Source organism: Salmo salar, chromosome 04 (genome assembly GCF_965601325.2).
Source record: "Salmo salar chromosome 04, fSalSal1, whole genome shotgun sequence".
Taxonomy (NCBI): domain Eukaryota; kingdom Metazoa; phylum Chordata; class Actinopteri; order Salmoniformes; family Salmonidae; genus Salmo; species Salmo salar.
Window position 1 is genome coordinate 65,894,332 of NC_138294.1, and position 23,537 is coordinate 65,917,868.

The window sequence follows — 23,537 nt, forward strand, 5'->3', positions numbered from 1 at the left end:
CAATATACTAAATCGATATGATGGATCTGACAATGTAATGATAAACACAATATAGTAATAAGGTACTGCATAGCAGGTGTCATTCAAGACCTATTCTGCCTTGATGAAACACAATGCCCACGGGTCTGTAGCCCTACAGTATGTGATTAAAGATGCCAAACATTGTACATAAGTTGCAACAACATTTTATAAGATTTCCATTCCATCCTCTCTGGTTGCAATCACTAGCTAATCATCTTTACACTAAAAATAAACTCCAATCAATGCATCACGAAAGTGAAAGCGAATGAGGACCACTGGGCACGACGTCATAAAGTATGATTGATATTCCATTAGCCCAATCATAACCGGATGTTTTCATATCTTAACCAATCAAACTGCATACGGTACAGGAAGTAGGCTGTCCCTGATAGTTAAGATAGGTCGCTTTTGCAAGCGGTCTGTTTCGACCGGCCACAGAGGTAGAGGACGTTGGAGTCACTGTGAAGAGGATCAGGTATAAAGAATAGCCAACCCCTCCCTATCCAACATGTTTTCCCGCATTGCAAGACCCACAATTTGCATTGCTACCAGGAGCTTATCTACCTCCTCACAGGTAAATAATATATTTTCTGTCAGCTAAGAGATAGCTAGTAATAGCGTAAGTTAACTAGCTAAGGTTACTAACTAGCTAGCATGGCAGCGAGCTAGCTTGTCAGATGAGTTAGCCAGCTAACTAGCTACAGTAACTAGTTATAACTTGAAATGTCACACATACTTTGCATGAGTTGAGCCACATCAGAATGGTCTAGAGTGTTTAAAACGAGTCAATGTTATCAACTTTAGCTATACTTATAACGTTAGTTTAATTAATTGGCTAGCAGTAGCTGACTAGTAAGGATTTGTAAACGGTTGATAGCTGCTTCCGCTGCACTGTATAAGGTCAACTTGTCATGCTTGTTTTACTTTTAGAATTGGCAAAGGCAAGGCATGCGCAATTATGAGTGACAAAATAATACTATGGTAAAGGTGCTTTGATTGACAGACCAGTGTTTTGTCCAGTTATCTCGAGCTTGTCCTTCGTGACATGTTGGTAAACAATCTCCGATGGCCCATTCAAGTTAATGAATTATTAGGATTATTTGCCCAACTTCTTCCAAATCAGGTTTCTGCTAATTAATCCATATTTAACACACATTATGATATACTAAAACTACTGATAGTGTGCAATACAATATCTCAAGTATTTGCTACAAACGGTCTTAATTTAAACTCGTTTGAATTGAGTGTGTGTGTCAAAGACAAAATTAACACGATTGAAACATATTTGACAGTTTTGATCAATGTTAAAGATGTTCCTGAAGGTTGGCATTGGCAAGGATACAGTAGTATAATTCCACAACATTGATCAAGAAGTAACTTTTACCTTATTAAAATAATCAGAGCTGTTGAAAGATTCTGTGAACTTGTGTAGTGGTGGCTTACATTCTTTCTACAGCTTAATGAAGGTTAAATACTTTTTTTTTTAAATGATCCTTGAATCGCTCACTCTGAAATCCTGGCTTCTTGTGGCCAACCATGAATAGTCAAGAGGTTGAATCCATAAATAGTGTCCTGCCCTTTCTGTGAATGGTTTGTGGCCTACAAGAATACAGATGTAATTTTCAGGTGAAAGGTTTGTCCCTTTTTTGATATTAGCAAATTACAAGGATTGATTGTGCAAAGATTAACTGAGGCCTACATGAAACTTGAATTATAAACCTTGATCTAAAAGAGCCATCCTACAAAACCACCATTGAGTCTGTCTCATTCAAGCTTCTTGTTTGTAGTAGATGCACATCTATTCTACAATACAGTTTGTGCTGGAATTCTTCAGACATGCAGGAAATATGTTTGGTTGTGTGATTATGTCAGCAATATGACGTCGATAGTAAGGCTGACCCCATTTAGTCGATTGTTTGGTCGATATGCTGTTGCTCGACAGATTTGTAGTCAAGCAGTGGTAAATGTATAAAATAAATGTTATGGCACACGAGACACCTGTCTGATTCACGCCCGTCTGAGTGTACTAATCCATTGGAGGCCGTGGGTATCACCAGTAGTACATTTACCGTTAATTACCATCATTTCTAATCTAGAATGTTTGTTTGGCTACGGTAATTTCTGTTAATGCATTCAATATTATTACATTCTTACCGTTCTCATTGTAGGAGTGGACACATTGTTTGCAGAGCGCACAACCTAGGCTACACTTGTAAGAAAGAAAGTTTTGGTTGTCAATTTATTCATTGTCTTTGGTTTGGAATGCTCCTGTCAATCTTGAGTAAAAACACGCACCTGATTACACATAGGCCTAGGCTACCTGGCCTGCGGGCAAATGTAGGCTTATAAATGTGCATATTTGGAGATCTGATACAATTTCTGATTGTCTTAACTCACCATCACTGTGGAGCTTCTCAAAGTATTTTTTTATTTGCTTCAAACAGCAAGTAAACAAAGTTTGTTTTACATTCCATTGAGAATGACGGTAGTTCCTCAACGTAGCCTTTTAAAAATATATATTTTTCCAGCTCTCTTCCTATCGATAACCACTCTGCATGAAAGGGAAAATTAATGTCATGCTCTAATCTGGTGGAAAAGTCATAAAAAAGGCCTACCTGATTACTTATCACTTGCACAAATAGCCTACAGCTGTGTTTGTTTCTCAGGAGCTCACTGGTGCAGGAAACTGAGGGCCTGGAATATGTTATACATTGTTGCGCGTTTGCTAGCATGAGCTTTGGGCTAGACCAAGTTAAGTTGATACAATGTTTCAAGTTCCTTGCAGACAGGCTACTCGTAGCATTGTGACTTATAGGATATTTATTTTTATCAGGCTATTTTCTACCTGCAGGCTGCAATGTTTTTTTTTGTTGGCTTTATGGAGGCTATTTTTACATATTGGCAATAGAAGTTAATTTTAGTTTTGTATCATTTAGATATAATTTGTATTAACCACGTCATTGATTTTGAGATATGAAGACTTTATTATAAATGAAATGAAACTGTTCCATGAAAATGTACATGTGAAAATCTTATCTGGCACGCAGTTCAGTAGAAATGGTACGATAACTTGCCACTCCAAATGAAAAAGGTTGCCGATAGCTGGTGTAGCCTATTACCGGCAACTTCAGGAGCATAACGGCTGAGAAGGCCAGCAGCAGCGGGAGGAAGATGAGCGGAAAGTTTTTTGATCTCTGGCTATATTGATCTCTGGCTCTCTCTTTAGTAATTTGAGTATTCATTTTTAATCGCAGCGCTTAAAGCATCAGACAAGCTCAGTAGCCTACATATAGTTGATTTTATTCAAACATATATGGAAAATATATATGGAAAAATACACGCTTAAAAATTTCGACCAATCTCTTGGTGGACCAATATTTTTTTTGCCAGGGACAGCACTATTAGAGAGTCAGTGAAATTGTCTCTCATCCCTCTCAGAACAATGCCAAGGTGGCAGTGCTGGGTGCGTCCGGCGGTATTGGCCAGCCTCTCTCACTGCTCCTGAAGAACAGTCCTCTGGTAGGCGAACTGTCTCTCTTTGACATTGCCCACACACCTGGAGTGGCAGCTGACCTCAGCCACATCGAGACCAGGGCCCACGTTACTGGTAAGACACCTTCGTGTTGTACATCAGCTTCACTACTAAAGTCTTAATACTGTATAGTAAAATGATTGTGAAAATGTCCCTTTGGTTTATCTAATTAAATGATGATGATTCCTTCACTAGGTTACATGGGTCCAGACCAGTTGGACGCTGCACTGAAAGGCTGTGATGTCGTTGTCATCCCCGCTGGTGTTCCAAGAAAACCTGGTAAGTTTACCCAAGTTGACAATCGGATTCATAATGAAGAACATCATGCTTGCTTTCAATTGGAAGTGTTACACACATTACATTTAAAAATACAATTCTTCCAGGCATGACCCGTGATGATCTGTTTAACACTAATGCCACCATCGTGGCCACTCTGGCTGATGCTGTTGCCCGCAACTGCCCCGAAGCCATGATCTGCATCATCGCCAACCCTGTGAGTACACCACTACCTCTTATCCAGAATTAACTCAAGCTCCTGGCGACTCGCATTACTCTAGAGCAGCTCAGACGTCTATACAGTCGGATACCTTGGTGTTGGAGAAAAGCAATTTTTTGTTGCGAAAGAGAAGGTAGCACTGACTTTCAGGAATGGGGGTAAAGGGCTTAATTTGAAAGGCAATTTATTTTCCATGCCAGCTCTGTTTAGGTCACTGATTTGTTTTGGTGCTTCAGTCACCACAATGTTTAATGATACAAGATCTCATTTGATCTTGTTCAATGATAAATGCTTAAATATTCCATTGATTGTGTAATGGCTGTGTAGTGTACATCAGAAGGTAAATGCCAGTGATGGTAACATGTGGTTTGAAATAGCTGACAGTTTTTGTTTCATCCATAGGTCAACTCTACTATTCCAATCACATCAGAGGTGATGAAAAAGTATGGTGTCTACAACCCCAACAGAGTGTTTGGAGTCACAACATTGGATATCGTCAGAGCCAACGCATTTGTCGCAGAGCTGAAAGTAAGCTACAGAGGATTGAGGACCTCAAACATTCCTAATGCGCCCTATACTCACCCTCTATACCTTTGACACACAGGAGTGATCTCAAAGTTCATGGGCGTATCACCCTGAACGGAACAAAGCTTATGTTTGTATCTTACAGATGACTGTGGAAGAGTAGATAAACACTGCGTGACAAAGCAAAAACATTCACACCTCCTAGAGTTGGAATTGTCTACTTTGTAGTTTGCTCAGAGCAAGGCTCTAAATGTGCTTGGGTGCATTCTATACAACGTTTGTATTGTAATAGGCTTATGTTGTAGGGAATGTCTCGACTTAAATATTTGGTTGTCACCATGATCCAACTGCATAACATTTAATTATAATTTTTATTTTTTTTACATTTTCCTTCAGTTAATGCTAGCCAGCTAGTATACACTCATTGATTATTGCATAATGAGTGGCAAGGCAAGATGGCTGACTGTTTGGTGTTTCATATTGCAGGGCCTTGACCCAGCACGTGTCAATGTACCAGTGATTGGAGGTCATGCAGGAAAGACCATTATTCCTCTCATCTCACAGGTAAGAATAAGGGCCTTTTCACAGAAAAAACTAATCCAATACCTGAATGATTGCCTTGCAATGCCACCAGTAGGACTAAATCTTAATCTAATAATAAAAATGACGCACATTTGTGATTATTTAGGGCTTTGAGCTGATATCTGATATGCTGCCCCTGTTTTCGGGAACCCTTTTTTATGGCTCCCTCTAGTGTTTGTAACATCAAAGTGAATGAGTTGTCCTACAGTGGGAGCCCGTGATTCAATATATCTTAGTCTGTGGCTTTAAGAAATTCCTAATTCATGGTCATTTTAAAATTCAGTTGGAAAAGGAATAGTATAAGGTTCAACATGAACAAGGCTTTCCCTGTGAATAACTCTACACCTTGCACATGCCGCTCTGTAGGCAACACCCAAAGTGGAGTTCCCAGCCGACCAGCTGTCTGCTCTGACCGCTAGGATCCAGGATGCTGGTACTGAGGTTGTGAAGGCCAAGGCTGGAGCAGGTAGGCAGTGTTACATGAAGGACTGACTGATTCTCAATGAAAACTGTCCTTTAAACTTAACTCATGTTTGAACCACTCTGATGAGCTCTAACTGGCTAACCTTTGTGTGTTCAGGCTCTGCTACGCTGTCCATGGCCTACGCTGGGGCTAGGTTCACCTTCTCTGTCCTGGATGCCATGAACGGAAAGGATGGAGTTGTAGAGTGTGCGTACGTAAGGTCAGAAGAGACCGAATGCAAATACTTCTCCACACCTCTCCTCCTCGGGGTAAGTCCTACACCACCTTATAAACAGGTTTCTAAGTTGGAGACTGAAATTTCACCTTCTGCTTATTGTTGATATTAATGCTGTACTTGTACTTAATTCAGGTTCCTATTTGAATGACACTACTTTGACAATCTGAAGTGGTAACCAGAAGGAATATTTTTGTTCTTTTAGAAACACGGAATTGAAAAGAACCTTGGCCTGGGCAAGCTGTCAGCCTTTGAGGAGAATCTGGTGGCTGATGCCATTGGTGAGCTGAAGGGCTCCATCAAGAAGGGCGAGGATTTTGTTGCTAACATGAAGTGAGCAAAGTTTGAATCTGTCGTTATTTATATTGTCCAGTCACTTAAAATGGCACCAAGGTCTCTCCAAAGTCCAAGTTTCATCATGCCTGATGACGAAATAGCTGTTATCAGAAATGTTAACTGATCAGAAATGTTAATAACGCTATCAATAAACAGTTGACCTTACATCTTGCACTGGATCAATGTATGTTTGAGAGATTTCTCAAACTTGTAATTCTTACATAGATGTTGAAATGACTCCTGTTTGCAATCTAGATTGTCAAAGTAGGCATGGAATTATTTGTAAAGTGCATGGAATTATTTGTAAAGTAGTATTTTGTCTTTGCCCATCAACCCAGAACTATGCTTGTGGCTTTTTCCAAAGGTATAAAGACATCTCTACACCATTTACATTTTGGGTTTGAATAGTGAAGGGGTGGGGGAGGGGTTCGGTGGAAATGTACACTAAGAATTCCAATGTGCAAACATTATCACCTTGAGTGTCTGACAATGTAATTCAGTTACTACACCTCATTATTCAAATGAAAATGTATATGTGTAACTTTAATTCTGGGTTAACGAGATTATATCAAAGGTGTAACAAGTGGCGTCCAGCTACAAAATAATTAATCAAACGCTTAAGAACATTAAACATGGTTTGGAAGGAATTTTGAACTTGTTGGGGGGACTGGTCGTGAAATGGTTAATGGGAATGTTTGGAATGAGTTCGTTACCTTGTAACCAAGGAGAGTACCACAGAAGCCACTACAAAACAAACTGGCAGCCTGGGCAGCTAGAGAAACTTAAATAAGTGTAGACAGATTTCAGGTTGGTTTTGACTATTTCGAACATTTTATTAATTACCATCTTTTGAAATGAATAACTTTATAGTCGAGCGTTTTACACAGTAAATCACTGTTACGTTAGCTAAACTAGCTAGCTACGCGTTCAAACCGCATGAAATAAGTTGAACCAGGTGCAGGCTGAGGCATAATTATATTTGCGATAATACTTTCACGATAGTTTTGCCTCATGTCGTGACTTTTCTGCTTGAAGTGTTAATTTCATATTGCTCACAATGTCCACTGGGATTCATCATGCCACAAATCAAAGCATCAAGCCCTTCAAGTCTAGCGAAGAGTACCTGTATGCGATGAAGGAGGATTTGGCAGAATGGTTGAGAGATTTGTACGAGATTGATATTGACGTGAACAACATAGTGGAGGCGCTCGAGACGGGCGCGGTCCTCTGTTCCCACGCCAATAATGTCACACGAGTGGCGGGAGAGTTCATTCAAAAGTACGGGATGGTGCGACAGGTCCAGCTGCCAACGAACGGTGTAACGTTCGTAAATTCGGCCCAACCTGCAACTTTCCTGGCCCGGGACAACATCTCAAATTTCATCAGTTGGTGTCGAAAGCATATGGATATTAAAGGTATGACAATATTCCTGCATAATGGCAATTAATGTTTTGACTGACAACTGTACTTTTGCTGGCCACAATTTTTCAATTGCATATATCCTACAGAAGGCTTGAACGTAATTATAGTTTAACTTAGTGAAACCATTGCCGTTGTCAGTCAGGAGTATCACAGCTGTGAATGTAATATTCTTGATATGCCGTAAATCCACAAGCCCCACAGGTCAAGTGGCGGTGTGACAAACTGACATGAATGGAGTCTCTTGAATTAATGGCTGATTGACCAGCATCCCAATATTATTTATATGCCTATTGTATTTAAAAAATAAAAATAATTTCTGAACACATGCACACATTCAGTAGCCTACAACGGACAGTGTGTGCTAGACAAGCGGTCAACCGCGTTTGATGCAATGCATGCAATATGGAAATGTACCACTAGGTGAGGCTCTAAATCCATACTGCATAGGAACATGGCCTCATGAACCTTTCCCTCATCATTTTTTAAATGTTCTTCTCCCCGCTCCTTCTCCAGATGTGCTCATGTTTGAGACAGACGACCTAGTGCTGCGGAAGAATGAGAAGAACTTTGTGCTGTGTCTGCTGGAAGTAGCCCGGCGGGCCTCTCGTTTCGGAATGGCTGCCCCTGTGCTGATCCAGTTGGAGCAAGAGATAGAGGAGGAGATCAGAGAGGAGCTGGAGCTGCCCCTGGAAGAGACCCCGCCACTGGCCAAACCCCAGCGGCGCACCTCCAACACTCAAAACCTGGATGAGATGGTGAGACTGCACCGCTGGAACCAGTTCACAAATTGGAACCAATGAACAAATCTTCCACTATAATCAGTGATCAAATCCACTATTCCAACTAGTTCACATATCTCCCACAGTCACTAATATAATCTGTAATTGTAATCAGCGATCAAATCTATTTTAAGTGACCAGTTATTACAAATCTACCACTATTACAAGTGAACTCTACAATGATCAAGTCTACTGTAACTAATGCTCAAATCACCCAAAGTAACCAGTGATCGGCTCTCCTGCCCGCAATGTGTCCAGTCTGGTTTAACTACTGATCTGATTCCCTCTATTTGAAAAGGACTAGTAATCATGAGGTTTTATACACTGAATTATATTAGACTTGTTTGATAAACCTAATGATGGTAGTTTGGGCTATAGGGGTTGTTTCCATTTTAATGAAGTTATGAGGAAATTAATTATACCATATAATTTTAGTGGAAAAGATTGACAGGAAATCGCTGTACATGTCAAATTAGGCTACAGGATTGACTTGAATGTTCTCTTTTCAATTTGACCTTAACTAAGCCAAAGGGAAAACTGTCTTGGCAATGGATGGACCTCCACCTTTTGCTGTCGTAACTCACTTATAAAACCCTGTGTCAAGAGGGATGAAGGCTCGTTTTTGTTGCTACAAAGATGTGAGTTGTAGGACAAGCAGGGGAAATGTCTTGGTGGGTGCCTTGGCTGCCGAGATGTGTCTGATTTGTATAAGTCTGGGGTTCAATAGTCACTGATATATTGCATATTTAAGCAATAGCTGGATAGTGTAAGGCGACAAACAGTATTGCTGCCTTTGTATAACGCAGTGTGCCTGTGTGAGACTGAATTGTACTTGATTTGAACTATTAGTCACCCTGGCTATAGAATAAAGACAACATAAGCATTTAACATATAAAAACGTACAGTACATTATGTGCAGTACTTTTGATTACGTACAGTTGAAGTCGGAAGTTTACATTCACCTTAGCCAAATACATTTAAACTGAGTTTTTCACAATTCCTGACATTTAATCCTAGTAAAAATTCCCTGTCTTAGGTCAGTTAGGATCACCAATTTATTTTAAGAATGTGAAATGTCAGAATAATAGTAGAGTGATTTATTTCAGCTTTTATTCCTTTCATCACATTCCCAGTGGGTCAGAAGTTTACATACACTCAATTAGTATTTGGTAGCGTTGCCTTTAAATTGTTTGACTTGTGTCAAATGTTTTGCGTTGCCTTCCACAAGCTTCCCACAATAAGTTGGATGAATTTTGGCCCATTCCTCCTGACAGAGCTGGTGTAACAGACATGTTTTTAGGCCTCCTTGCTCGCACACACTTTTTCAGGTCTACCCACATATTTTCTACAGGATTGAGGTCAGGGCTTTGTGATGGCCCGTCCAATACCTTGACTTTGTTGTCCTTAAGACATTTTGCCACAACTTTGGAAGTATGCTTGGGGTCATTGTCCATTTGGATGACCCATTTGCGACCAAGCTTTAACTTCCTGACTGATGTCTTGAGATGTTGCTTCAATATATCCACATAATTTTCCTACCTCATGATGCCATCTATTTTGTGAAGTGCACCAGTCCCTCCTGCAGCAAAGCACCCCCACACATGATGCTGCCACCCCCGTGTTTCAAGATTGGGATGGTGTTCTTCGGCTTGCAAGCCTCCCCCTTTTTCCTCCAAACATAACGATGGTCATTATGGCCTAACAGTTCTACTTTTGTTTCATCAGACCAGAGAACATTTCTCCAAAAAGTATGATCTTTGTCCCCATGTGCAGTTGCAAACTTTCTTATGGAGGTTTTGGAGCAGTGGCTTCTTCCTTGCTGAACGGCCTATCAGGTTACGTCGATATAGGACTCGTTTTACTGTGGATATAGATAATTTTCTACCTGTTTTCTCCAGCATCTTCACAAGGTCCTTTGCTGTTGTTCTTGGATTGATTTGCACTTTTCGCACCAAAGTACGTTCATCTCTAGGAGACAGAACGCCTCTCCTTCCTGAGTGGTATGACGGCTGCGTGGTCCCATGGTGTTTATACTTGCGTACTATTGTTTGTACAGATGAACGTGGTACCTTCAGGCGTTTGGAAATTGCTCCCAAGGATGAACCAGCCTTGTGGAGGTCTACAATTTCTTTTAAGGTCTTGGCTGGTTTCTTTTGATCTTTCCCATGATGTCAAGCAAAGAGACACTGAGGATGAAGGTAGGCCTTGAAGTACATCCACAGGTATACCTCCAATTGACTCAAATGATGTCAATTAGCCTATCAGAAGCTTCTAAAGCCATGACATCATTTTCTGGAATTTTCCAAGCTGTTTAAAGGCACAGTCAACTTAGTGTATTTAAACTTCTGACCCACTGGAATTGTGATACAGTGAAATAATCTGTCTGTAAACAATTGTTGGAAAAATTACTTGTCATGCACAAAGTAGATGTCCTAACCGACTTGCCAAAACTACAGTTTGTTAACAAGAAATTTGTGGAGTGGTTGAAAAACGAGTTTTAATGACTCCAACCTAAGTGTATGTAAACTTCCGACTTCAACTGTACATGTTCAAGTGTCAGCTCTTGGATTTCACCTGTGTTTTTGTTTCTCAGGTCCAGTACCTCATAAGCCGCTGCACCTGCCCCACACAGTTTCCCATGTTCAAAGTGTCTGAGGGCAAATACAGGGTGGGGGACTCCAGCACACTCATATTTGTTCGGGTATGCCTCCCTTCGTCACCTATTCTACTCTCTTCTCTCTCTCATCCTCCTCATCAATTGCTCACTCTTTACAGCTGAGCTCATTCTGTGCCTGTCACTTCTCATCTCTGACAATCTATCACCGATATACCTGTATACTGCAGCACTCTATGGGGGGAAAAATGACTTTCCGTGGAAAGATTGAGTGATCTGTTTTGTGCTTTTTTTGTGGCAGAAAGTGGGGTGCGGTATCTGTGGGGTGTTATATATGTAACCTTGAAGGTCTCTTGGAAGACTTTGACATGCTTAATGCTGTGTAGTTGTTATTGTGAGTGAATCGTATCTTTTACTATCTTAACCCACAAATTATCCAATGTTGCAGTTGTGCTCTTTTTCATAGGTATGGTTTGTGTGTGTGCGCGCGCATGCGTGTCCATGTTTTATCAGATCCTGCGTAATCACGTGATGGTGCGAGTGGGTGGAGGTTGGGACACTCTGGAGCACTATCTGGACAAGCATGACCCCTGTCGCTGCACCTCTATCAGTGAGTTCTCTCAGACCCCCCCACACACACACACACACACACTAGCCGCCCTCCTCGATTGAACCTGCTTGCATCACCATCACTTACATAATGCAGGAGCATCCACCAGGCAAATTGATATAAGAATGAGTCAATATTCATCACGACACACAGGGTGCCTGCCTCTATTCCTCTCCCACAGCTCCTGACAACTCTAACCACAATACTATACAACAATGCAACTCAACTTTATTAATCCCCACAGGGAGCAATTTAGTTTAGAAGGAATCAGAGTACATGGATGTGTTATATAATTACAGTAGGATGGAGAAGTGGAATACCTGGAATATTACTCAAAGCGATTCTCAATATTGCAATACGGTGGCAGTCCACACCTTAACCATTGTGCTTGTCATGATTGGACAAATGAGCTGCTCGTTGTATATTATTGTGCATTGACCAGCACATGCATTAAAGGGGCCAAGGAAAGGAAGCATAGATGGATGACTGCGGTCCCCGCTGCGCTACTGAGTCACACTCTGTGACATCAGAGCTTCCGTCAATTATATTACCGCTCTACACTAGATGCTGGTGAAATAAAGGACTTACACTATATATACAAAAGTATGTGGACACCCCTTCAAATTAGTGGATCTGGCTATTTCAGCCACACTGTTGCCGACAGGTGTATAAAATTGAGCTTACAGCCATGCAATCTCCATAGACGAGCATTGGCAGTAGAATGGCCTTACTGAAGAGCTCAGTGACTTTCAATGTGGCACCGTCATAGGATGCCACCTTTCCAACAAGTCAGTTGCTAGAGCTGCCCCGGTCAACTGTAGGTGCTGCTTTTGTGAAGTGGAAACGTCTAGGCGCAACGACTCAGCCGCGAAGTGGTAGACCACACAAGCTCACAGAACGGGACCGCCGAGTGCTGAAGTACGTAGTGTGTAACAATCGTCTGTCCTCGGTTGCAACACTCTACCGAGTTCCAAACTGCCTTTGGTAGCAACGTCAGCACAAGAACTGTTCAGCAGGAGCTTAAAGAAATGGGTTTCCATGGCTGAGCAGCCGCACACAAGACTAAGATCAACATGCGCAATGCCAAGCGTCGGCTGGAGTAGTGTAAAGCTCACCGCCATTGGACTCTGGAGCAGTGGAAACACGTTCTCTGGAGTGATGCTTCACCATCTGGCAGTCCGACAGATTAATCTGGGTTTGGCGGATGCCAGGAGAACGCTACTTGCCCAAATGCATAGTGCCAACTGTAAAGTTTGGTGGATGAGGAATAATGGTCTGCTTTGGGCTAGGTCCCTAAGTTCCTGTCGAGGGTAATCTTAATGCTACAGCATACAATGACATTCTAGACAATTCTGTGCTTCTAATTTTGTGGAAACAGTTTGGGGAAGGCCCTTTACTGTTTCAGCATGACAATGCCCCCATGCACAAAGCAAGGTCTATACAGAAATGGTTTGTCGAGATCGGTGTGGAAGAACTTGACTGGCCTGCACAGGGACCTGACCTCAACCCTATCGAAGACCTTTTGGATTAATTGTATCGCCGACTGCGATCCAGCCCTAATCGCCCAACATCAGTGCCCAACCTCACTAATGCTCTTGTGTCTGAATGGAAGCAAGTCCCTGCAGCAATGATCCAACATCTAGTGGAAAGCCTTCCCAGAGGAGTGGAGGCTGTTATACTGGCGAAGGGAGGACCAACTATTAATGCCCATGATTTTGGAATGAGTTGGTCATGTAGTGAATGTAACTGTGAAGCATTGCTGGCCTCCTCTCCAAGGACGGCTTTTAACCAAAGGCACATAACAACATAGCCGCAGGAAATAGGGGTGCTGAATTTTTTTTTTTCTCACACAAAAGTAGTTAACTTTGCCTTTACTAGTCCTGTATTAGCGAACCAATATAGCCGTTGGCCAAAAAAATCACAGCACCCCCAATACCAAACATCTTCCCGGGGCTGTGTAAAATCTCACTCTCCTGCCTCACCAGGCTTGTAAGAGTGGAAGGACGGTGGACTGTGATTGTCATATAAATACCAATATAGCCATTATATATAGCGAACCAATATAGCCATTGGCAAAAAAAAGTCCACCGTCCTTCCACTCTTACAAGCCAGATGAGGCAGGAGAGTGAGATTTTACACAGCCCTGGGAAGATGTTTGGGATTGGGGGTGCTGTGATTTTTTTTTGCCAACATTTCTATTAGGAGCAGCCATTAGCCTAACCTCTATACTTTCAGCTGATGAGAGCTGATCTTTTATTCCCCAAATTTAGAGATTGGATAAAGTTGACGCCAATGCAGAAATATGAATTGTGACAGGCACTGACATTGCAACCATAAACCTAATTGGTATTCATAAGATCTATCAAAGGTTAAATACTTCAGCTACAAATGCAGTGGAGAAAAAACCCAAAAGTTATATAAATTGTGCTTCATTCCTAACAAGATCACCATGCCGCAAATAAGTGTTTTATATAACGATTACTATTCAAATTATGTGCTGCTGAATCCTATATCTTACATTTTATTTTCACCTTAGTCATTTACTGGGATATTAACAGCTTCCCTGTAACACTGGTGACAGATGATGACTTTGTTTTCTTCTCTTCTCTTGATTTCCATCCCTTGGAAATCCCTCTCCATCTCCCTTCAGCCCATAAGCTGGCCCAGCGCCCGGGCACGCCGGTCCACGAGATCAAAGGCAGGTTGCCGGGGCGCCCAGACGGCCAGGGTCCAACCATGCCCACCATGCTGCTCATGAGTCGTCATGCCCAGACTCCCCTCCAGCCCATCCTCTGGACCCCCTCCGAAGCCCCCTCCACCTACTCCCCCAGGGGCCTGAGGCCAGCCAGGACAAGGGTTTCCCTATCACCAGACCCAGGGCTCAGAGCCTCTTGCTCCCCCAACAGATCGTCCCTCTCTCCTGACCCAGGCCCCCGGTTCTCCAGGGAGATGAAGACTACTTTCTCCAACAGGTAAGAGAATAATGGTGATGGTATTGATGAAAATATTAGTAATATTGATGATAATGCTATTTAAGACAATGATGGACATTGAGGGTGTTGAAATTGATTGTAAGATCACATTCATGGGTGGTTTTCAGTACCAGGGTACATAATATATCAGTGAATGCCACACTGACCTTAAACACAGTTTGAACCTAACAGGATCATTAATAACACAGCTTGGTTCCCCTGGACCTTGTTACTAGTGCTGATCACAGCTATTTAACTACATTATTAGATTACCTGTTCATTGACGGCTGCAAAAAGGATACATAATATGTTGAAAAGCCTTCACTTGTTGTCTGGCATCAGCAGCGAACGCCTTCCAAATATTGAGTTGCACCCACTTTTGTGCTCCGAACAGCCTCCATTTGTTGGGGCATGAACTCTACAAGGTGTCCAAAGCGTTCCACATGGATGCTGGCCCATGCTGACTCCAATGCTTCCCACAGTTGTCAAGTTGGCTGGATGTCCTTTGGGTGGTGGACCGTTCTTGATACACACGGGAAACTGTTGAGCGTGAAAAATCCAGCAGCGTTGCAGTTCTTGACACACTCAAACTGGTGCGCCTGGCACCTACTACCATACCCCATTCAAAGGCACTTACATCTTTTGTCTTGCCCATTCACCCTCTGAATGGCACACATACATAATCGATGTCTCAATTGTCTCGAGGCTTAAAAATCCTTCTTGAACCTGTCTCCTCCCCTTCATCTTCACTGATTTGAAGTGGATTTAACAAGTGACATCAATAAGGGATCACAGCTTTCACCTGTATTCACCTGGTCAGTCTGTCATGGAAAGAGCAGGTGTTCCAAATGTTTTTATACTCCTTGTAGATGGGGCACCTTGCTCTGTCAGAGAGTTAGAATGGCACTTAACACCTATGTTAGAGGACTGAAAGCAGAACCCTCTTACCATTCAGACCTTATGGCCTTGTTTGAGAGCCCCATAAGTGTATAAGGCATTAACAAAGCAAACACTGCAGTACAGATCCAAGGGCTGCCCACATAAACCTACTTTTGTTCAAGAAAAAGGATGTTGGCATAAATTAATTTAGTTTGTCAATCTGTACATTTTAAGTTTAATTTGTTCTGGTAGCATATTATGTTCATGAATAATTTGAATATTAACTTTTAATGGAGTCCGTTGACACTTTACTGGTGTTGAACATAGTACAGTACAGGCTGTATTTTTGAGCATCAAGCAAAATGTGTTTTGTAACCGATATTGAAATTACTCTTTGCTTTTTTCAAAGAGTGAAATTACATAATCTGCAAAGGAATTGTCTAAAACGTGCGTGCTCGTGCATGACTGTTATATTGTGATAATGTGACTCAATACCTCCATGCTGCACATAGTTTTACATTATTCCCATTTTATTGTGTTGGATCATGTCACTGTTAACGTCCCCCACTACATGTTAGATCGTTAAAATGAATCAACTTTGTCATGCCGCCACAATGTATTTTTAACATTGTAGCTGGCCTACTTCAGCACAAACAGTCACTGGAGTTAGAATTATGTGGATAATGATTGTAGGGATGCATATGTTAGCATACACTACACCAGCAGGTATCTGTGGGCAGCCTGCTTTTGGAAATGATGTGCAAATTAACAGAATTATTAGAATTTTTTTTTCTTTTTTCTACAGTTTATATTATCGGTATGGTATACTCTAGATTATCGTTTTCAGTATAGTCTATTCAACATTTTTCAGTCTCAGCATTATGCTGCAGAATTCACTGAGAATGTAAAACCACTGACATGGATGTACAGACCTTCTATCCAGGTTAGTTTGAGGATATGAGAGGACCACATTGACTGTCCATGAAAAAGTCTTTGTGGTCATCTTTGTCTATCATCACTGATTGAAACTATGTCCTGCAGGCTCTGTAGACTTGGATTTTGATGTAGCAGCTCTGCTTTGCTTTGATTTTTCAAATTCTGTAATGAGTTTCCAGGTACTTAAGCTCCAGGCTAGGAAATATTCTAAAATGGCATAACATTTTCTGTCCATTGAATTAATCTATTGCACAATAGCATGGCAAGCAAATAAACTCAGCAAAAAAAGAAACGGCCCTTTTTCAGGACCCTGTCTTTCAAAGATAATTCGTAAAAATCCAAATAACTTCACAGATCTTCATTGTAAAGGGTTTAAACGCTGTTTCCCATGCTTGTTCAATGAACCATAAACAATTAATGAACATGCACCTGTGGAACGGTCGTTAAGACACTAACAGCTTACAGACGGTAGGCAATTAAGTTCACAGTTATGAAACTTAGGACACTAAAGAGGCCTTTCTACTGACTCTGAAAAACACCAAAAGAAAGATGCCCAGGGTCCCTGCTCATCTGGGTGAACGTGCCTTAGGCATGCTGCAAGGAGGCATGAGGACTGCAGATGTGGCCAGGGCAATAAATTGCAATGTCCGTACTGTAAGATGCCTAAGACAGCGCTACAGGGAGACAGGACGGACAGCTGATCGTCCTCGCTGTGGCAGACCACGTGTAACAACACCTGCACAGGATCGGTACATCTGAACATCACACCTGCGGGACAGGTACAGGATGGCAACAACTGCCCGAGTTACACCAGGAACGCACAATCCCTCCATCAGTGCTCAGACTGTCCGCAATAGGCTGAGAGAGGCTGGACTGAGGGCTTGTAGGCTTATTGTAAGGCAGGTCCTCACCAGACATAACCGGCAACAACATCGCATATGGGCACAAACCCACCGTCGCTGGACCAGACAGGACTGTCAAAAAGTGCTCTTCACTGACGAATTGCGGTTTTGTCTCACCAGGGGTGATGGTTGGATTCGCGTTTATCGTCGAAGGAATGAACGTTACACCAAGGCCTGTACTCTGGAGCGGGATTGAGGTGGAGGGTCCGTCATGGTCTGGGGTGGTGTGTCACAGCATCATCGGACTGATCTTGTCATTGCAGGCAATCTCAACGCTGTGCGTTACAGGGAAGACATTCTCCTCCCTCATGGGGTACTCTTCCCGCAGGCTCATCATGACATGACCCTCCAGCATGACAATGCCATTGCTCGTTCTGTGCGTGATTTCCTGCAAGACAGGAATGTCAGTGTTCTGCCATGGCCAGCGAAGAGCCCGATCTCAATCCCATTGAGCACGTCTGGGTCCTCAAATCAAATGTATTTATATAGCCCTTCGTACATCAGCTGATATCTCAAAGTGCTGTACAGAAACCCAGCCTAAAACCCCAAACAGCAAGCAATGCATGTGAAAGAAGCACGGTGGCTAGGAAAAACTCCCTAGGAAAAACTCCCTAGAAAGGCCAAAAACCTAGGAAGAAACCTAGAGAGGAACCAGGCTATGAGGGGTGGCCAGTCCTCTTCTGGCTGTGCCGGGTGGATATTATAACAGAACATGGTCAAGATGTTAAAATGTTCATAAATGACCAGCATGGTCAAATAATAATAATCATAGTAGTTGTCGAGGGTGCAACAAGCACGTCCGGTGAACAGGTCAGGGTTCCATAGCCGCAGGCAGAACAGTTGAAACTGGAGCAGCAGCACGGCCAGGTGGTCCTGTTGGATCGGAGGGTGAGGGCTAGGGCCATTCCCCCCCGAAATGTCCGGGAACTTGCAGGTGCCTTGGTGGAAGAGTGGGGTAACATCTCACAGCAAGAACTGGCAAATCTGGTGCAGTCCATGAGGAGGAGGAGCTGCACAGCAGTACTTAATGCAGCTGGTGGCCACACCAGATACTGACTGTTACTTTTGATTTTGACCCACCCCCCCACCCTTTGTTCAGGGACACATTATTCCATTTCTGTTAGTCACATGTCTGTGACTAAACTTGTTCAGTTTGCCTCAGTTTTTGAATCTTATGTTCATACAAATATTTACACGTTAGGTTTTCTGAAAATAAACGCAGTTGACAGTGAGGACGTTTCTTTTTGCTGAGTTTAGGTCTATGCATTTTTGGTCATTGCATAAAACGTATCTCATTATCAAATCATTTCTGGGTAACAATTATGTAGTTTTAAATTAAAATGCATAGCATTTTTGGCCATAGCATACATCCAGAGATTTTGTGCTGTTCATCAACTTCACGCAAATCACAAAGAAAATACAGCACAATAGCATTATATAGGCCCACTTAAAGGTAGACTCAGCAAAATGACGTTGCCACGAACAGCACCGCAGATATTGAGATGAGCGAGATGCAAGACTTCGCTGTCACACACAGTATCTGCGCATGTGCACCAGTTCTCTTCAAGCTCTTACAGCGTGTGAGCCATGGAACCAAAACATCGGTGAAGTTGAGCCTCACGCTTCAACACTCTTAGTTGTGGAAATTGACCCTCTGTGCTGTTTACGTTCTGCATCTGTCATATCGCTGGGTCTACCTTTTAAAGTCTATGACATGATACAATAAAGATAATATTGGCTGTCTCGATAAAATCCTAATCACATTTTCAGTGTTGCTGTCTACCAGGGAGTCACTATGAGCGCCTTATATGTAATGTAATATAGTGCGTTCTGACAGCCTTTTTTACATGACAGTTCTTGCATTTAACACAATATTATTGCCTTGCTAAACAATACAAGATCGAGACAGTTGGTGAAAGCAGAAACTCTAGGCTAGATGTGTGCATCTTACTTCACACACAAACACATCCACTGTTTGTTTGCTGTTGCCAGTGTCTTCTGTCTGTGTTCGTTTTGTCTTACATTGTTTAATCTCCGTTCCCACAGGAGGCCTTTTGCCTCTTGCCGTCATTGTAAATAAGAATTGGTTCTTAATTGACTTGCCCGGTGAAGTAAAGGTAAAACTATTTTAAATAATAATAATTTTTAGTTTAAGCAGCTTTTGTTTTTAGTTTGATTACCCGAACACATGCAGAAGTGGATTTGGTAGGCTACATTGTAGAGAAGCCTGGAAACAAATTTTATTCTGTATACTTATTCATGCACAAACTTGCATTAACAAATTAGTAATGGTAGTTATTTAGGTCACCTTGGAGAGATCGGATACGCAGTAGCATTTCAAAACTTGAGTGTGTGATTTTGTTGTGTGATTTCAGACTGAGACAGAGTGCTTCCACACCCACTCTCCAGCACCACCGGTCTGGGTGTAATGATGACTCAGCACTCAACTCTTCCACGAGGACAGGCAGAGAGGCCACACGCTCGTTCCAAGCCCCCCGCTTCACCAGCAGCCTGCCTCGGTCCATCCAACATTCCTCCACACCTCAACCCCAGCCCAAGACTAAGCCCCAGGCTCAGAGGCCTAGAACCCCCCTGGTCTTCCACAGGTCCCCTGGGCAGCAATCCTCCCTGCCCCAGCCCAGACCAGAAAACGGGCTTACTCAGACCTGGACTAAGTCTCAGTTTGCCTCTAAGCTCAGGCAGAGCTCCACGTTGGGTGGCAACAGCACAGAACCCTCAAACGGTACTGCCCCCCAGAGGCATGGAGGACCCAACACGGTAAGGGCTGCTACACCCGCCAGATATACCCCTGTCTGCCCCAGACAACCCACCATCACTATCCAGCAGCCTGAAAACTGTGATACTCTTCAAAAGAGCCCCGATTTAATTTGCACCTTCTGTCCAGCCAAAACATTCTGGGAAGAATCATCTGGGGAATGCCAAGTCAGGCCCTTCACAACCATTGGGGGAAACCTGAGGGATCCAAATAAGACACCCACCCCTTATGACATCACAACCAACCCTTCACACAGCGACTCCAACCACGAGAGAATGCAGGGCCTGACAAGACAGAATACATTTGGCTTTCCTGTCAATGACAAGGCTTCTCACAAAAGCACTGTGGTGAGCCTTGAAGAGCCTGAGCATCCAGAACTATGTGGCAAAGTCTTTGTGGCAGGAGACGGAGCGATAGTCAATGGTTACCTGTTCACCCCTCCCCCCAACAGCCCAGCCCAGGAGGCCAGTCTGTACCAGAGTCTGGAGCACGAGATCCTGTCCAACCTCCAGCAGCTCAGCGTCGACTCAGATGACAGAAAACGCAAGCAAAACGGTCAATACCAACCATCTCAGAATATCGCTGAGAGTGATCATGGTGGATTCAGTACAGTTCTAGCTGGGTTCGAATCATCTCCACATACCTCAGCCTCTGATGCCACACATCCAGTTGAGGCCAGCTTTGATGCAGTCATCACTGAGCTCTCCAAAGGGAATAGGCTGCTGGAAAAGGTGTGTGTGGAGAGCTGGGTGAAAACACTCTCTGGTAGCCTTAGAGCTAGTAGAGAGACTTGCAGCAACACAGAGGTGGTGGACTCCAGCTTAAACCTCAAAGTGGCCAAAGCCTGTGTGACCAGCTCCTGGTCCTCTATGGGCTCCAGTGTCGAGTCCAAAGAGCTGCCCGTTGATTCTACAATCTCTCCTGACTCTGGGAATGGAGTTAGCATTAGCATCAGGCGCAGGGTGACAGACGCCAATTCACCTGTAGTGAACCCCAGAGCCACTACCATAACAGGCCCTGATAGCCTGTTGAAACCAAGGAATGGGTCTTTCAGACAGAAGAGGACCTTGAAGAAACCAGAGAGTGTGCCCTCCATCTACAAGCTGAAGCTCCGGCCCAGGCACGACTACAGACCAGGCAAGAAGCCCTCGCGAATCCCCACCCCAATCTCCTACAAAGGGGGTCAACCTGCGGGGGACACTGGAGGGTGCAGAAGGGGGATACACAACTAGGCAGGCAGGCAAGGCAGGCAGGCAGGGTTCCACAGAAATGTATCGGAGCTACAGGCAGCATGGCTACGAAGCCACAGTGAGGCTAAGGCAGTGGCAAATGCTTAAACCGGTGACAGCAGAGGACCCAGAGTCCTGGGTCTAACCCCTTACATTTCACTTCCATAGCCAATTGCAGTACTCAAGGGAAAAATACTCTATTTGGATGGTACTGTACTACATCTATTTTTGGTCAAAGCTGAATTGATGCATCAGACCACACAAAGTAGTGGTGAAAGATTATCTGCATTCAGTGGAGCGTTCACCTCAACAAATAAAGGTTTTCAACTATAATGCTCAGTTTCGGTTCAATTTATTACTTATTCCGTGTGCACTCCACTACATTGTGCCAATCATTTTAATGCAAAACTTTCTTCAGTGCTATGGTAATCATATGTCTTTATTCCAAAAGAAAATATAAATTTTCTATCACAATTCTCCTCTATTCCCTCTCTGACAGCGGAATGTATTCAATTCCCTGTGATTTTATATGTAAGGAAAATCTATTTGGTGGGAGGTCACAAGGTCAGATTTCCACTTCAATTTTGCTTCAGAGCAGCGCTCGGCTCCTCTCCAAATGCTCTTTTTAAATGTGGAACCAGGGAGCAACACACACACACACACACACACACACACACACACACACACACAGAGGAACACACACAGAGGAACACACACAGAGGAACACACACAGAGGAACACACACAGAGGAACACACACAGAGGAACACACACAGAGGAACACACACAGAGGCAGCTGGAGAGCAATGAGAATAGAAGCCTTCAGACCTTAATATCAGACACATCCGCGCGTCTCACATCTGCTGCCTGTTACTCCAGGATCCGTTCTATCAGAGCACAAAAGATGAGCAGACCGCCTCACCCAGACCCACAGACTCGGGTATTGAGGCATGGCTGAATTTCAGAGCCATTGTATTTATATAAGGCTAAAAACACACATCCACAAACTCAAATAGACATTAACACACTCCCACACAGTCACACACTATGTGGTGGCTGCAGCCACAAACTCAAATAGACATTAACACACTCCCACACAGTCACACACTATGTGGTGGCTGCAGCCACAAACTCAAATAGACATTAACACACTCCCACACAGTCACACACTATGTGGTGGCTGCAGCCACAAACTCAAATAGACATTAACACACTCCCACACAGTCACACACTATGTGGTGGCTGCAGCCACAAACTCAAATAGACATTAACACACTCCCACACTATGTGGTGGCTGCAGCCACAAACTCAAATAGACATTAACACACTCCCACACAGTCACACACTATGTGGTGGCTGCAGCCACAAACTCAAATAGACATTAACACACTCCCACACAGTCACACACTATGTGGTGGCTGCAGCCACAAACTCAAATAGACATTAACACACTCCCACACAGTCACACACTATGTGGTGGCTGCAGCCACAAACTCATTTGCTGATCGATAGTTTTTTGTTGTTTTTTAAATAAAAGATTCTCTTTCATGATTGTGAGCTGAATCACAGATTAACTTTGAATAGATTTTTTTTCTTTGACAGCGCTTGTTTTTGATCAACATTCAAGGCATTATTTTTTTATTGACCTCTGCTTCTCAGGAGTGACCCTCTTGTTTACAGTTCCGCGGGTTGCTACTTTAGCATCCTTTGATTGCTTTACTTAGCCTAAGATACTGTCTCAGTCACCTTGTGTGTATTGAGTTTATGGCTGCAGCCCTCTAGCATTTTGCTGCTTGGAAGATCAAGTCTGGAGCTATTAATAGCCCTTGTCAGAGCTGCAGCCCGTCACACTACAACAGCTGTGCTTGTTCCCCATCCGCTTGCACACACGTCACGCTCCACACCGCCTTAGTCTCTACTAGAAAGACTCCTTCAATTACCTCTACTGGCTGTGGGCCGGCCAGCGAGACTGACACACTGGGATGAACTGTACTAGGGACGAACAATACACACTGGGACATACCAGGGATCAGCATCCGGTAGCCTTGAACCCAAATTGTTTTTTCAGCAACTTAATTTCTCAAAACAAGCACCTATTAAGTTTGTTGAACAATTTGATTTGATAACAGCATTAAAACAGTAATTCACAACTAGTGTGTATTTTCTTATTAGGCCCTCAGGTTCAAGATGGCCCTCCAGTAGATCTCTTTGAATACAATACTGATATTT

At 43.1% G+C, this 23,537-nt stretch overlaps 2 protein-coding genes across 2 annotated transcripts; both read left to right on the top strand.

Annotated features, from left to right (window-relative positions):
• Positions 1 to 468: 468 nt before the first annotated feature.
• LOC100196673 (malate dehydrogenase 2-1, NAD (mitochondrial)) lies at positions 469 to 6,575 on the top strand. Its single transcript, NM_001141702.1, is given in 9 exon segments — positions 469 to 595; positions 3,460 to 3,628; positions 3,749 to 3,832; positions 3,937 to 4,046; positions 4,452 to 4,577; positions 5,061 to 5,138; positions 5,523 to 5,622; positions 5,737 to 5,888; positions 6,060 to 6,575. Coding segments are annotated over 9 exon segments (1,017 nt in total). The 5' UTR covers positions 469 to 529; the 3' UTR covers positions 6,192 to 6,575.
• A 234-nt stretch (positions 6,576 to 6,809) lies between these two features.
• On the top strand, positions 6,810 to 21,642 carry gas2l2 (growth arrest specific 2 like 2). The gene is made up of 6 exons (XM_014197180.3): positions 6,810 to 7,605; positions 8,126 to 8,367; positions 10,985 to 11,092; positions 11,519 to 11,615; positions 14,266 to 14,587; positions 19,680 to 21,642. Exons 1-6 carry the CDS (start codon positions 7,248 to 7,250, stop codon positions 21,310 to 21,312), a joined length of 2,760 nt encoding a protein of 919 aa, XP_014052655.1. The 5' UTR covers positions 6,810 to 7,247; the 3' UTR covers positions 21,313 to 21,642.
• The last annotated feature ends 1,895 nt before the right edge of the window (positions 21,643 to 23,537 follow it).